The 17,081-nt window shown below is 36.2% G+C and overlaps 1 protein-coding gene across 8 annotated transcripts in view; it reads left to right on the top strand.

Annotated features, from left to right (window-relative positions):
* Positions 1-1,011: 1,011 nt before the first annotated feature.
* The window catches only part of LOC118744756, a 94,994-nt gene continuing 78,924 nt past the window's right edge, over positions 1,012-17,081 (top strand). For 4 of the 8 annotated variants that reach the window (XM_036478051.1, XM_036478050.1, XM_036478052.1 and 1 more), the window contains exons 1-5: positions 1,012-2,164; positions 2,230-3,855; positions 9,572-9,791; positions 9,863-10,149; positions 15,035-15,168. In XM_036478051.1, coding sequence (XP_036333944.1) covers positions 2,239-3,855; positions 9,572-9,791; positions 9,863-10,149; positions 15,035-15,168 — 2,258 coding nt within the window. In that variant the 5' untranslated portion in view covers positions 1,012-2,164; positions 2,230-2,238. Of the gene's footprint in view, positions 2,165-2,229; positions 3,856-5,649; positions 6,593-9,571; positions 9,792-9,862; positions 10,150-15,034; positions 15,169-17,081 lie in introns of those variants that run through there. The other 4 variants (XM_036478047.1, XM_036478048.1, XM_036478049.1 and 1 more) reach the window with 4 other exon arrangements.

Raw genomic sequence — 17,081 nt, forward strand, 5'->3', positions numbered from 1 at the left:
AGGGGCTGTTTTTTGCAGTAATGCCGCAGTAATGCATAATGGGAACAGCAACATTCACCAAAAATTCGTGGCTTCTACAACAGCCGAAGTGTCAAAGAAGTCTAAGGGTAAGAACATAGTGGAGCTCTTCGCTTTGCTCGCCGCTCCACTATGTTTCGACCCTAAGGTATGTGCCTATAATGAACGATATTTTAACAATTAAATATTATAACACATAAACCGACGGTGTGCACTGCGACCTAGAGGTCTATCGGGCGCTCTGCTCTTCTTAACACTTCCGTTACCAAGATCCGGAAAAAGGCAGCCATGATTCAAAATTGATGCAGCGATGTTAGATAACCTTAAAATATATCTCCATACCCTCTTCAGAACGGGACACCTTCCCTGAGGCACGTTGTGGATTTCTACATTTTGACACTTACCGAGGGCGGGTTGTTGTTTTTGTTGTTGTAGAGTTTAGTCTCTCAGGCATTATCGTCAAGCTCAACTAACGGTAGACCCAAGAAGGGTGCAGCCTCTATGGGGTCTGTCCACAGGGGACGAAGGCGTCAGCTGAGTGGGGTTTTGTGTGCATGGGAAGATATGTTTCGAGTCGTGGGGCGAAGTTGTGCTATTGTGATCCTAGTCTCCGTCTCGTCCATGTCAGGTGGTTGTGTGTCCAGTACGGCATTCTTCTGTGAACCTCTGCACTTCGTCCGTCAGTTCGCATAGATGCCATGCCTTGGCGAGGGCTCCTCTGCAAGCAAGTGTCTGTTCGGATGTCCACGTCCGTGGGATTCTTTTATTGTGCTGGACTCATACTCGATACAAATTTGTAGAACACCAGTCTGGTACTGCCATAATATTCAAATATGTACCAATCGTGTGATCCCTGCTTTAGCTATTGCTGTTCTAGTGAAAATCCCTCCGAAATAAAATGGTGTACAGCGCAGGCAGATGTGGCAACACTCTGTCCGAAACGAAAAATGTATCGAATGTCAGAGCAAAGCATACCAGCGGTTGACAGTTCTGTTCAAAATGGACGCAATGTCTTTTGTGTTCCCATTCTAGATCGCGTGAGCAGAAGTGATAGGTTTTTGCAGTTTACATTTTCCAAATAAAAAAGTGGAGTGTAAAAACTGAAAAAGGCCAATGAAAATGAATTTGTGATATACTGCAAGTAATTGGGTCGTAAGATTTGACCAAGGCCCAATGGGAAATGCAAATTACGTCCGAATAGTGAAGCCCATAGAAATAGCAACTCGGATAGTGTCCGATGGAATTTTGTAATACACCAATTGTGAGTTTTCTTTGTGACCTCACTTTTTCCGTTTCGGTGTTCGGGTGCGTTGAGAACTATAAGCTGCGTGCTGGTAAAAGTTGGCCAAAAAGTTGTAGTGCGTAATACAATTTTCATCGCATTGCTAAATAACCAAAGTTGGAGTAATAGCTAACCACAATACTGCAGTCGGAAAAGATAGCAAAAACTTCAGAAGCAGAAACCAGCGGCTGGCAGTTGGTGTGCGGGTGTTTGTTTGTATGTCAGCCCTCAATGAACGAATGCCTGGCTGGACACACGAAAATCCGAGAAACGCACCGAGAAAGAAAATTGAAGAAGACGGTGCGAACGATCGGGAATTGTGACTAGTAGTAATTGGGATTGGGCAACTTTTTTGTTTTATGCAAACTTTTATCTTCTTTTTTAATGCTGAAAAATTATGATGGATTAGTAAAACGATGCAATACGCATGCATATTTACTTCCACGTATCACATAAATATGTAGGTATCTTGTGTAAGTAGACTAAAGCTGAGAAGTGTTGAATTTGCAGTAAATGTGCAAAGCATTTACGCATAATTGTATAAAATTATAGCTGCGTCAAGCTATTTTAACTTTTACAAAAAAAAAGAAATATAAATAAAAATTGCTATCCAAATACCAAGCAACAAATTTCAAAAGTGCCTACAAACAAGGACAAATTTTAATTCCTTTAAAATATAAAAAAAGTGATAAACCCGGATAATCGCTTAGCGTTTGGTCCGCTAAAAAAATAATTAATTAAATATTAAACGCGTTTTCCGTATTCAATTTTATTCATCCAAGAGCGACTTTATTTTATGTTTACCTTCATCATTGATCCAGAAAAAAAGCGTAAAAATAACCATCAGAAACTGCTACAGAATAGGTAAGTATGTATCTTATATATTTTAAAAGCTTTTAATATCTCTATACCTAATCCATATATTTCAGAAATATATTATGGAAAAAGGGAAAGTTCATGTAAAAAGCGAACAACGTGGCGTGTCTACACAATCACAACAACAAGCAACACCAAAGCTAGCTGAAGGTCATCTTGCTGCGTCACTGTCACCCGATTCGAAATCGTCCCCTTATATGGGAACGCATCACAACTTGGATCATTCGCTACAGTCAGCATACTATCATCCTCAACGTCCATCATCTAAAACAAATCCAGCCAATATTTCGGAATGTGATACTCTCGGCAATTCAGCTAACGATGGCGTATTCCCTTTGTGTTACGTTTGCGGTGGTAATGGCGGCTGCGAGTCTTTACGTATACGTCCGAATCAAGAATGTCCAACGGAACCATATTTTCCCTTCCTAGAACGCCATGAACCGCCTAACGGCGTGCCAAAGGTAGCGAACAGTCAAACATATGTAATCGCTTGTATGTTATGTTACCGATCCTTGCGAGAACAATGGGATGCATACGAACGGAAGAAGAAACCGCATTTGCAACGCTTATATCATATGAAACGGGTGGATGGCAAAAATTACATAGGCGCCGACATCCAAACGCAAGGCGAATATGCTGCTCAGGTGCTCGGCTTGAGTGCTGATCATTTGCAGCATGGCACTTTGCATGAGGATTTCGCTTACTTTGGCAATGTGCAGAGGACACCAAATCGCGCTGAATACGAACGGCCGGCGAATGTGGTAAATCAATATTTTCCTGTGCATTCAAATGAGCCGCCATCGTCACTACATTATGCTCAAACGACGAATGTCCCTAGCAGTTCATCGGCACAACAGTACTGTGATTATTACAATCGAAATGTTAACGCGACCTTAAATGGCCAATTGACGCCACAACCAAAAGAAAAACAAATTAGCTCCACGCAGTTACCTAAGGGTATGACACACATGAATGAGGAACCTTCCACAGTTGAAACACGTAAAGCAGTTGCCAGCGGTTCGCCGTATGAATCAATTAATATAAAATCATCATCATTTGCGCATCACAAATTCAAATTGGGACAGATTTCCTATATGAACTCAGCTGCAGCACGCCACGATCTAAATCCACCAAATGAAGCTCAAAAACCTACTTCTAATTTAACTTCTGATAGCAAACAGCACCAAATACAACATCAGCGACAAGATCGCATCAGTCCATATGATTATGGTATTGCAGCTGGTGGCGGAAGTCATTCGAATGCCCCTTCGATGGCTGATGCCGACGATACTGGTGCCGCTTTAGATTTGCGAAACTCTAACAACATTTGTGAACCCTATATGCTATCATGCGGTACCTCGCGGCAAATGTTTAGAAATGCCTCGCCTAGCAATACAGCCAACCAAGTGGATGTCGGCATACTGGATTTGTCAATGCCAGACAAAAACTCATTGACTGAAGTATGTTATGTTTGTGGTGATGAGCAGCGGCGTGGTAGTCTCATCGAACTCAGTACTGTACGTTCCAAAGATCTGAAGGGTCGCCATCATCCGTACTTTCCCATTTTCAATGAACAGCATCCACGTCCGCCCCGTTCACGTCCAAAGGATCCGCGTGGCATGATACAAGCCTGTCAGCTATGCTTTGAAAATCTTATACAACAATGGAACAGCTATCAGGTAAGTCGATGGAGAGAAGGAAATGCAATTGTAGAAACATAATTTTTAAATAGCAGAGTTTTTCCAAGTTTTAAGCTTTAATTATAACTACAGTGACCATCCGTCCTGTACTGGATATACCTGTATTTTGACCAATTGTCCTGGTAATTTATTTATTCTATACAGGACGCCAAATGTTCTGTATTTCTTTTAATATCCTGTATTTGTCCCGTATTCGGTGTTCAGTATTTCCACGCCATGTCAGGTCATTAAAATGGCGTACCTATGAAACAATTTTAAGTGATGTTGGTATATGATCGTAATTTTCTCTATAAACAGTTATTATTTTCTAATCGGAATGTCTGTGCTTCGAATTGAGGAACACTTACAGTGACCAAAATATAAATTAGGACTCAACATCTTAGCCAGGTTTGGCTATTTTGCTTTTGGTTACTTAACGTTTATTATTTTTTATGAAGGTAAATCTCTTTTCCATATAAACCATATAAATCAAAATTTCCGACTTTTTGCAAAAACTGTGAAAATTAATTCTGTAAAGTTTCATCAAAATCAGAGTGGTTAGAAGAAAGTTGATTTGCAGTTTTGTAGCTCATTAAAATTTAGTACAAAAATGTGCAACGTGCTGCTCATTTGCTTGCCCATAAAAAAAAATTTCTAAAAAAAAACAACATTTTCTACAAAAAAAAGTTGCCAAAAATTAACGGTAAGTCCTAGCTACTTAAGACTTGCACCTTAATAATAATAAATTGACGCTTACACAACACGTTGGCATTTGGCCGAGCTTCTCCTCCGATTTGTGGCGTGCGCCTTGGTGTTTGTCACAAAAAGGGGAGGAACCTACAGTCTTACGCCGACTCCGATCGGCGATTGTATTTTTATGAGACGCTGTTTTTTATGGCAGCAATACACTCGGAGGTTTACCACTGCCTGCCGAGGGGCGACCGTTGTTAAGAAAAAACCTTTTTTCAAAATTTTTCTGCGATGTTTTGCCCTGCCAAGTGGAAGGGCGCACTGCTTACCACTACACTAGAGTGGCCGCCACTCTCGTAACCTAACCTAAAAAATCATATGGCACACAAAAATTTTGTTGATACCTTAATTCACCTAACTGGTATGCAGCAGTTTCGACAGCTTGCCGCAAACCACATTATTTAAATACCCCTTTGTTTACAAAAAAATATTTAATTTTCAGCTAAAATGTAAATTTATCAATCCACCAGAAACATTTGTTTAACATTGGCCTTATCTTCCAAGTTATTTTTTAACCGCAACGCAACCTGCTAGCTAAGCTTTTCCGATGCTATATACAGTGTAGAGTTCTTTTCATATTTGAGCAGTTAGTATACTTTTAAAAAAACAGCTGCATGATTGACGTATAGTACAAATAAATAATTTCCACAGTTTGTTAATTTTGTGATTATAAACTAATTTTTGTTCAGTTTGTATAACCATTGTAGTGGCTGGAAAGTTTTTATTTTTTTATTTTTATATTACAGACGTACACTAGGTATACTAGTGCAAACATAAAAATGATTTTGTGTTGGTGAAAAGCATTTTAGGTTACATGAGCGATATTCTATGTATGTAGTTGTTGTATCTGCAGTGTTTCCATTACTGCTTTTGACTCTGATACTGCATTCTGTTGACTCGGGGTCCTAATTAAGTCAACCATTATATACACATATATGTCCGTATGTATGTACATGCATATACATAGGTACAGGCTAAGTTGATTCCCACTGTTATCAGTATTTCATGTGGATTTGGGTTCGAATCGCTCATTGTCCGCTACACACTTCCAGTCGTATACGAAGCGTGCTCTTATTCGTTTAACACCGTCAAATCGTGCGGCAACAGCAACGGTAAACGCGGTAATGTCAGTGTCAGTCAGCGGACACGTTTCGGTTTCTAGTGTCTGTAGTTACATTTATGCGTAGATATGTATGTACAAGTGTACGTGGACTAATTGTAATTGCTTCTGTGCGTGAATAAATAGATCAAAAACGATCGTCAGATAAGAAAGATAATAAATAAACGCGGTTTCGTAAGACAAAGTGCTAACATAAAGTTAAAAAGCACAAGAATTTTAGATAAACAAAAACTTGAGTTTCGAAATCTGCTTTAAACCAGTGTTTCCGCTTCAAAAGTTGCCTAAGGCAGTATTCCTGCGCTCGCTGTATGTATGTTGAGCGATCTCTTATCAAAAGCTTATAATGTATAGAATAGTACTTGCTGTTCTAAATTTAAAGTGTTGCTGCATTTGTAAATTGATTAAGCAAAATATAACTGCGGAATAAAATGAAAAGTTATCTTTTCTAGTGCTCTCGTGTTGGCGAAAAAAATTTAAATTTTTAAACATATTACTTAAGTGCGACGCCTCTCTTGCCCGTGTTCGGACTTGTAAATGCCATTTTTTTTAACATAAGTGGTGTAGAAAGAAGTGTTATAGTTTTGTAAAAACTATTTGTGTGGGGAATATTTTTTTTTTGCGATCCTTAAATCAATGCAAATTCGCAAGTGTTTATTGCTGTTGGTAATGGCAGATTGTAGTGATAAAGGTGCGATCGGTGTCGGTGTTACAACAAATGCTGTTGGTGCAGCGATAACGTTAAGGGGAACAGAAGCGACAGCTTGTACGCGGAAAGAGAGGAAATTGCTGGAAAACGATAACTGGAAGGATTATAAGAAATTAAAAACTTATCTAATTCTCAAAGATAAGGAGGAAGAGAAGGTGAAGGTAAATAGTGAAATAGGTGGTGGTAATCTTAGGCAAATATAATAAATGGGAATGTTAAGTATACTTAACAAAGTAAATACAAAATAAAAATACAAATAATGTTAATAAATAATAGGTATTTTCACTATAGCTGCTTGGGGAGCCTTTACGCTGTTATAATACCTCCTTTTGCCGCCTCCTTCTACCGCCGCAACGACACTAAGGCGGGACCGTTAACCCTGCAGGGAAATCTAGAAGTTCCTGTGCTAAATTTGTCTGAAAATATGCAATGCATTGGGGAAAGTCTCTCATGCAGCCTAACAAGTCAACTATGGCAACTGTCTTTTAACTTACCACAGGCAAAAAAATTTGTACGAATTTGTACGAATTGTCATGATATTTGCCCGAATCGCGTTCGTGCAAGCCAAAAAATGATCGATCACTCAAAAACTGAGAGCGCAAAATGACAGTTCTCCTGGAGAGAAGTTGCAAATTCTTGCTGGAAATATTTTAGCCAACAAGAATTTGCAATCCCGAAAAACATATGCATGTGGCACATGGTTGCATTGTGTTCCGACGATAATTTGAATAATAAAGTTCGTTAAATTTAAAAGTTTATAAACACGAGAGATTTTCAAAGAAAAAAGGAAGTAAATACTTGTTGATATCCCTACAAGAATTGTGTGATGGAAACTAACACAAATTATCCAAAAAAAAAATTGCATTCGCAATCGGATTGCAATTGCAACCAGAGTCGATTTAAGAAACCCGACAGCTAGTATGATAAAGAGCAAGAAATACACATGGATATCCTATTTTTGTACATCTGAAATAATTTTAAAAATTCTACAAAAATTTATTATGTTTGAAATGCAACGGTGGACTCCAAATTTGCGTTCGTGTAGTTTCCCAACATGAGAGAGGATTTGAGAGAACTTTTTCATACTCTCTGATATTTTGAGTGTTGGATAATTCTTGCTGGATTTCCGATGAACAAACCTATTTGCTGTCTTTCGAAAGACTAATGCAAAGATCTGCTAACGAGGATATATACTCTGCCGGAACAGCAAAATTTTCACAATATTTGCAACAATTTTCATTCTAATATTTTTCCGCTAATTTCGTATAAAAATATGGTTCATTCTACAACAAGAAACATAAAAATATAATTCCTAAACTTTGTGCAAAACTCGCGAAAATTCAGCAAATCTTCATGAACATTTTCAACTTTTTAATCAGATTTTTTAGAATTTCTTTGTGTATGCAGATTTGTAGCCCAATCAATTTTATTATAGTAAAGTGCAAATTTTAAGTAGCTAGGAATTACTGTTGATTTTTGGCATTTTTTTCACGCAGTCTTTTCCATAAAAAAAATTTTTTCGAAAATACTTTATATGGAATAAAATGCAAAACACCTTCAACAAAAAAATTCTCAAAAATCAACGCGATTTTTGACTAACTCCAAACTTGCATTTTTTTACTATAATTTAATGGGCCGCAAAACTTCATACTCTGATTAAAAAGTTGAAAATTTTAATGAAAATTTGTTGAATTTTCTCTAATTTTGCACAAAGTTTAGGAATCATATTTTTATGTTGTTGAATGAACCATATTTTTATACAAAATTGGCGGAAAAATATTAGAATAAAAACTGTTGCATATATTGTGAAAAATTTGCTGTGCCAATACTTTGTTCCGGCAGTGTATATTTTTTTAAATAAATAAAAACAAGAAATTAACAAAAAATAAATAAATAAAGGAAAAATCAAATGAAAACTAAAAAATTAGTTTCTAAAAATTAAATGATACTAAAATAATTTTTTATGTATTTTAACAGAAAATTCAGTTAAAAAAGAAAAAAAATTAAATAACTTCCTTAAAATTAGTTAAGTTAATTTTTTTTAAGAATATCTCACACCCAAAAGAAATTTCATTAAAATCATAAAAATATGTACATATAAGTTTCTAGAAATTAAATGATATTAAAATAATATGTTTCATTTAAAAAAATTAAATCAAAGAAAAAAATAAATCAGAGAAAGTAATAAATTCAAATAAATATATCCATATACATATATTTTTCTCTTTTAAACAATAAAATGAAAAGAAAATTAATAAAAAAAAATATTAAAAACAAAAGAAAAACTTTAAAAACAAAATTCCGCTGCCCAAGGACTCGACCTCGGTTCTCACGCCAGTCCTTTGCGACTGTTGGAGCAGCGCGATCAAAATGATTCCAAGTATTTTTTATCAAAAAAGTGGGTAAGGGAGCTGTTTTTGTAAGATTTTCGTGCCGGAATAAACCAAATCCTGCAAACAATCTTGCCTACTGACTTTCAACCGTCTTATAAAAGACTTTCAACTATCTTAGCTAGAATTGCCCTGGACTTTTTCTGACCGTCACTGATATAAAATCTATCAAATCTATAGAAAGCTTTAAAAAGCTTTCGTGGGATGTGTTTAGGTCGTAACTGATTTGCAGATTTTCGATGGTAAATATATCTTTCTTTTTCACAACTACTGTAGATGTACTTTGGTCGTAACTGATTTGCAGATTTTCGATGATAAAAATGTGCTTATTTTGCACAACTGTTGAAAATTGTTTATAGATTTTATATGGACGCACACATTGAAACCTCTTCCTGACCGTTACTGATCTAAAATCTATAGAAAGCTTTAAAAAACTTCTGCCGTGGGATGTGTTATCGACGCGACTGATGTCAAAATTTTTGGTGATCAAGATTTATTTCTTTTTTACAACTGTTGAATGTTTTTGGGGCCCCTGCGAGAATCTCGTTCTTCTTCTAGGGACCGATCTCGGCAAGAGCTATCTATTGTCCGTCTGGTTCAGCAGATGGCGTATGTTTGGCTGAATCTGGTCTTTAGGATTCATAGGATCGTTTAAAGTTACTTAAATTATATCTTTATAACTACCTTTTCTTTATGCAGACCTTGAACTAAATTAATCTATGCAAAATTTTAACCTCTATCTTTTTCCAGACTGGCCAAACACCTGAAAATGATCGCTCCTATACGCTACGGAAGAAACCCACATCCGTCACGGAACGCACCACATTTGTATGCTATACTTGTGGCGGCGATACGCCCTCTTCACGTTTACGGCTCGTCTACTGCTGTCCAAATGCTGAGCGCGAGCCCTACTATCCCTTCATAAAAACAATGAAAGCTTTCAAAAACGCTAGTCCAATTAGTCCACAGGGTAAGTACCTACGCATTTTTTACTTCCTGCCAATCAGACATTTTGCTTAATTTTTCGCTCTTCTTTTTCAGGCATGGTGCAAATATGTTCCTCTTGTTATGAAAAGCATTTATACTTAGCTGAAGGTGGCAATAATGCTACAATGGCAACAGCTACCTCTACGGGGCGTGTATCCGTCGGCGCTGGCTGCGATAATAGCGCTGGCGTTGGAGGTGCCGGCGTTATTTACAGCATTGATAGCGACTCAAATCTTAATAACAACAATGTGATCGGCACCAGTGCTGAGGGTGCTGGACGTTATACACCCTCTGAGAAGTCATTAGCCAATTCCGATTCGACAAGTAATGTGAAATTTAAGGTGAGTTGAGTTTTAAATAATTAATTTGTCCACTTCTTTCTGTGCTAGTTATCGCATAAGACGCTGGTCGCCCCAAGTCCTCAATTATGAGTGCCTTTTCAAGTATGCATGTGTACATGTATGTACGTGCGTTCGTGTGGTTATTCCTAGATTATAATTCCGCAGTTTAAAATAAGTGGGCAAAGTGTTTTCGCTTAACTACAAATGTTTATGTTCGTATGTATATTTATAGGCATAAGTACATATGTACACTTTCCACTAGATTTATTTTTATTAACACGCGGCATCAATATGATTAACGAGGACTTATATTTATTTTTTCTGATAACGTCGAATGTCAATAAAGGTGCCCACTCGATGTAACAGAGGCTATCGCTTGGGGCCAATAAAACAGTCACCTTTTGCCTTATCAGGCCAAGCAACCATCTCGCATGCATGCAAGTCAGCAAAAGTCAACGAGACGGCAGCAAATATTGTTGTTGGTGTAGTACAACACGCTGACGCGCTCTATTGAATGCAAAATGATTTAAAGATTAAACAGAAGGAGAATACAAAAAATAAAAATCAAATACAAAAAAATTGACTGACGCACAGACAGACAGAAGGTGAAATGTTACAAAAATTCCGCTATTACGGGAAAAATACTAGTTGTATGCCTAGCAGCAGTTCAAGTAGATTATGATAGTATATCATACGTATGTATATTTGCATTTATATATGTACATAAATAGCATCCCGTATACAGGGAATAAAACAGCAAAGCGTTTTTCGCACTGAAGGCCGTTCGTTGGCTAATGTATATTGTTAAGTAAGCGTGGTGAAGTATTGTTTTAATTGTTGATTGTCACTTTATTATATTCTATTTATTTTATTTTTTTTTTGTGCACAATATTTTTTAACATTTTTTTTTGCAAATAACTTGCTGCCGTTCTAATGACAAGTGTCTCGTCCGAATGTGTGTCTCACATGCCCCTCTCTATATCTGTGTTGGTGGCAGTGGTGGTGCCAGCGGTGGTTTGCGTATTTGCAAATATTTTGAGAGTAATTTCATTATCAATAACACCAAATAAAATGTCAACATGTGTACTAATTCAAGTCAACAAATGTCACCGATAAGATAATGAGCCTAGCTGTAATATTATTTTTGTGTTTTTTTTGGTTTCTTTTACGTTTTACTTTGTTTGCACTCGTATTTATTATTTCACTCCATTAAAATAAAATAAATTCTTAGATGGCTAGAAACAAAGTAAATAAAAGGAGTGTTAGCTTTACCGAGTAAGCATATACATACATATGTAGGTATGCACACATATAGAACATGTGTGATAAGTAAGCCGGCCGCCGTTGCTAGGACCCAGGCTTGATCAGGGAATATCTAAATGATAGAAAATGTTTTTTTTTTTTTCAATTATGTTCGCGGCTCGGCAGGCATATTAGTTTTAACCAGAAAAATCTGCAAATCTGCAAAATGGTAAATTTGTTCCCATTTTATTCGCAATATACTCGAAATGTGGAGGATGCATGAGTCAAACGGACCTCAGATTCGGATTCAGTTGGTGGAAATACATGCCGGTGGCGTGTAAAGTAAAATCGTTTCTCAATTACTACTCTTCGCCACAGCCTATACTGGGATCTGCTAATGTGAAGCGTGAAAATTATAACAGATAAACACAAGGCTCTAGTAGCTGAATCCGGATAGAAAATACTCGTATGACAAAATGTTAAAATAATAATAATTGAAAAAGTCAAAATTTTAAAAAGGGTTTTCTAGATTTGCATAGCAATTAAATGACCCCTTATTCAGTAAAAAATTACTATTGTTGGTAGTAGCGATTTAAAGATATTAGTAAACATACGTGCTGACGTGATGTTACAAAAAAGGGTGGATTTTGACTTGGGTTACAAAATGGCAAAACTCTGAAATTGGGCAATACTATTTGTATGAAACTTTGGTAGTAATATAATAAATATTTAAGGTTAATTTTCCAAGTTTTTAAATGTAGAAATATTTTCTGCTTTTTGTTCAATTAGCTGAACTATCTGACGGGACATTACCTGACGCTACTTTACTAAAATCTCCATTGAAAACGTTTTGTTGATATTGTTTTCGAACGAATTTTCAACGTGAAAAAAAAACATCCGTTCTATGTCGAATATACTTTTTATTTTGACATCGACGCCACAGCTGTTCTCTTTTTTTCAAATGCCAAATGTGAAATAAGCCAGAGCATAAATACAGTTTTTCAAAATATCTCGACCCTGGCGCTACCTAACGAGATAATTTTTAGCAAAAATGTGTCTGCCTTCATTACCAGTATATTCTATAAAAAGCAGCCAAATCGGCCTATAAATAAGTTAGATAAAGGACTTTTTTTCGCGGGTGACTTTTCGCTGGGATCGCCCATATATATATATTTTTTGGCAAATTCTTTAACGATTTGTACTACTTCTTCATACTCATTGGGAAATAAACAACCTACAGCCTTGGCCATAAGGTGGACATCCCAATATATGACGATTTTTTTTTTTAATTTTCTTTTGTTTATTTAATGTTTAATATTTTTTTTACAAAATCTCAGCTCACCATCTAACAAAACATATGTAAAACCAAATTCCATACTTTGTGTAAATAGTATAAAAATTTTACTTTATTCAGAATGTGGTGATTTCCGAAATAGCTATCACTTCTACCATTTTTTCAAATTGTTGTTGCTTTTCCACAATAAATTTTTCATTTAAAAATGGCCTCGAGCTCATTATAAAATTGTTGAATATAATTGTTAAATGGCCAATAAATAACAAAAAACAAATTTATTCAGAATCTTTAGAAAAAAATTTGGTATGCAGTTTTGTAGGCCATTAAATAATAGTAATAATAAAGTGGCAGTTTTAAGTTGCTAAAAAATCCCGCCGATTTTTGATTTGATGACAAAGAAACGTAAATGTTGCCGACAGTGCATACAAAAAACTTTACAGTTATCATCAATTTTCGTATCCGGAAAACGTTCGAAAAAGATGATGTCATTCGAAAGCAGTAATTGTATTTTATTTGCTCAAGCTAAACATCTGAAAGGATGCATGCGTAGTCGGCAGTGGCTGAGCGTGCAGAGGAGTGTGCCGCTATTTGTTAGCTTCCAGAAGGTGGCGGTTTTCGAATGCCGTCAGCCGCTTCCTAGTTTTATTTTACTTCTTTTGAATCACGAAAAAATATCTCTGAAGTGCAGAAGGAAAGCGTATTGAACGAAAAATTCAATCAGACAAATTTCAGAAAAAAACAACCGAAAACGTATCTTTTTCACCACCATTTTCGGTACTTTTCTATACATACGTTTCTATGGGCGTGACCCCGCCCACTTATGATGAAATGCTGTATCTCAGTAGCCGCTTCACCAATCCCTACCAAACTCGGTAAGAGCCTTGCCTAGGGTTTAGCTAAAAAATCTATTGAGAATCTTTGAAATCGTGAAATAACCACGCTCACCTGCCATATAAGGGTAAGGGTGGCGCCGCCCACTTTTGACCACAAATGTGTGTCTCGGTAACCGATTTAACAATTTCTACCAAACTCGGTACACTTAATAACCTTGGTACGGAAAAGAAATTCAAATCGGACGAAAATTACACCCGCTTTCGAATACGAAAATCAGCGATATTTCATTAACTAAGGGCGCTAATTTAATCCAAGTTAATAGTTACAACAATCTCTTTACAATATATAAGACTGCTATAGACTTTAACGAATTGGGCGTGGTACCGCCCACTTTATGACTAGAAAAGTGTATGTATCTCGGTAACCAGTTCATCGATTTCTACCAAACTTGGTTCAACTAATATCATTAAGTCTAACTCAGCATACAATCGAAAACTGTTGAAATTGGGAAAAACCACCGCTGCTTATCATGCAAAGTTAGTTAAGAGAAAGTTGAAACGACGATAGTTGATACCTGTCTGTGCGTCGGGTAAATAAAGTTCGGTTTCGCCCGAACTTGTACTTCTTAACTTGTTTTTTAATATTTGTTATTTTTATTATTTTTTGTTTTCTGATTGCGATAACCGAAGAAGGAAGCGTGTTTAATTACCGCAGATTTATTGTGAAATTAACATCAAGGGCGCTGACATCTGCAATAACCTAATCTAAAATACTATAAAATACAGATTAAAATGTAGTCCCAAAATAAACGATAACCTCATGCAAACATAGACCTAGCCATGAATTTTTATTTGCTTTTTGTTTTTTTTTTTTTTTTTGTTTCATTGAAAAACGTTTGTTGTGTGACCAAGAATTGTGAGATTTAATGCCTCAAGCGGCTACATATTAAACTAGGGCTAAAATTAGTGTCACCAGCCAGCAGCAGCTATCTAAAGCATTCGTAAAAAAGCGAGTAGGCAACAGTAGTGGCTTTTTCTTTGAAACGAGAATCTAATCATGTCGACAATGCTTGCGAGCCAACGCTTTTCAATTGCGATAATTGTCGAGTATGTTTGTTTGATGGATGGCTGCGTGTGGACTTTGGGGTTGTCGCCAGTATGTACATTTGTATATGGTATATGCGCATATAGTTATTTATAAATTCATAAATAAATAAATAAATCCAATTACTTATAAGTATTGACAAAACAGATCATTGTAGTGACGCAAATAAAATTGATTTATTCGCGAAATTTTATATTTCGTATGGATTTGAAATATGGCAGTGTAAACCTATTTTTTATTATACATAGTATGTACATAAAAATGTGTTTGTTAGCTTTAGCCTTAGCTTTTGTTTGTCCTATTGCATTTGTTGTTTGTATTTGTATTTGTATACTACTATACATATGCAGCTTATGCCGTCTGGTAATGTAGTAATATAGGTGCCTGCCAACTATTTCACTTCCTTTTCAGCCATACGAACCAATCTCAAATAGTTCTCCATCCACACAGCGTGATTTTAAATTCGCACGACAGGGTGATTCGCGTCCAAATTCGCCGACATCATCATCTCAGGGACCCGGCGAAAATGAGCGTGGACAATATCCGTAAGTATATTCAAAGATCTGTATACATTTGTCGCCTGGATAATAGATTGTCGTAAGCGTCATTTTGACGATTTTTAGTTTTAAATACAGTTACATATTTAAAAAAAAATAAGATCTATCAAATGGCGTTATTCATTTTTGGATATCTCCTTTAGTTTCCGAGATATTGAGTAAAAATCGTTGTTAATTTAGTACATATGTTTATCACATTTTGCCGTATTTCAAAGTGGCTGCAAAATTGTTGGAAAATGCAGCATACGACAAAATGTAACTACAGAAAAACCTTCATAACCTCAAAAATAACACTATCCAACTTCTATGATTATTGCTTGGTGATTCTGAAAATCGATTGTTCAATTGGTTCGTAAGATATACATACGTGATTAAGTGGAACCACTCTTTTTTTTAAGCTGAATAATGGTAAATTTCAAATATCTCGAAAAGTTATCCATAAAAAAAAATAACTTGATTTACGGAATCACCGAGCGAATTGCATAGGAATTGGATAGTGGCATCCGTTGAACAAAAAAAAAAATAATAAAAATTTGTGATCCAAATATTTTTAAGAACTTCGTGAACTAGTAACATTCTCCGAGGCTTTGGAGAAAATCTATTGTCGCATTTCGTAGAAATTGCATTCCAAACTTCAATCGCGATTGGCCAAACTTGCCGAAACTAGCCTACGACAAACTTCTACCCAGGCGACGATTTACGCACATGATGTACATGGAAAAGTTGTACAACATTCTTGCCAAACATATTTATCTGCACAGCTGCGATGATATAAATAATATGTCTATATTTATCTTAAGTCTACCGCTTAAAAACAAATTGTTTTTATTATTAAGTATGTACAACCCGCTTCACTTGAATAGGTACACATTTTTCCTTCAAGATCTGATCTTGTATCTGGACTTGGGACATTTGTAAAAAGCTTCCTTTCAATCTCATTTTGAAGAATGATCAGTTTCGAAGAAAAGTGGTGAAAATGAAGAAAACACCTTGATTACTTTGGATTTCATGCCATGAAAATTGTGCATATTATTTTGATTCGCTTGAATAGGCACAGTGGCTTTAAAACAAGGAAAGGACTATATTCAACCAACAAAAGCATACCTTTCATTTTTGTTATAGTGTATAACACTTTTAGTATTGCATACTACATCCTTAATTCCAATATATGGGAAAAACCCCTATCCAGAAGAGAGTTCTACAGGCGTAAGGGAAAAGCAAGAACATTTCGCTGCTTACCACTTTATTTGCCGGAAAGAACAACTGCCATTCTTCACATGGTTCGACTGACTCGAAAAATTTGCCAAACATCTAATTCCAAACATTTTCCATTAAGTTTAGGTCCCGCTGAAAAAATTACGACTTTGCTTTGTTATCCTCGTTTTTACAGCTCCTGCAGTGCGAATTGGTGCGTAATTTTGATAGGATATTCAAGAACAAGTTGCAAAGATATGCGACAAATGTCAAACAAATTTCCTTTATATTTTTTTTGCATGAATTTTCCGTAATCTAAACTGCTCTAGAATGCGAAATCGCGGTTCAGACTGCCATACTCTCAACTTGATCATAAGGAAAATCATTGTAGCCTTCAAGATTAAATTTTTCGCCGGAGAAAACCACCATTTTCTAGTTGTCCCTCCAGGCATGCGAGTTGTATAAATTTTCAGCCGTATGCTCTTTTTTGACATTTTCTGAAACCACGTGTATAAAGTGATTCGCAGTCCAAATTGTGGTGTCATGGACACTAACGTTTTTCTTTAATTTTGGTCTACTATCTCGACAATGAGATGACGACCTCGTTATAATTTCCGCCTAGCTCCATTTCATGCGGCGCTGAGCCGACTTCAGCTGTCAAAAATATTTGCATTTCCATGCGTTTTTTTCCAACAGATAACCTACCT

This window comes from Rhagoletis pomonella, unplaced genomic scaffold (genome assembly GCF_013731165.1).
Source record: "Rhagoletis pomonella isolate Grant_MI unplaced genomic scaffold, Rhpom_1.0 Rhpom_scaffold_00008, whole genome shotgun sequence".
Lineage (NCBI taxonomy): Eukaryota > Metazoa > Arthropoda > Insecta > Diptera > Tephritidae > Rhagoletis > Rhagoletis pomonella.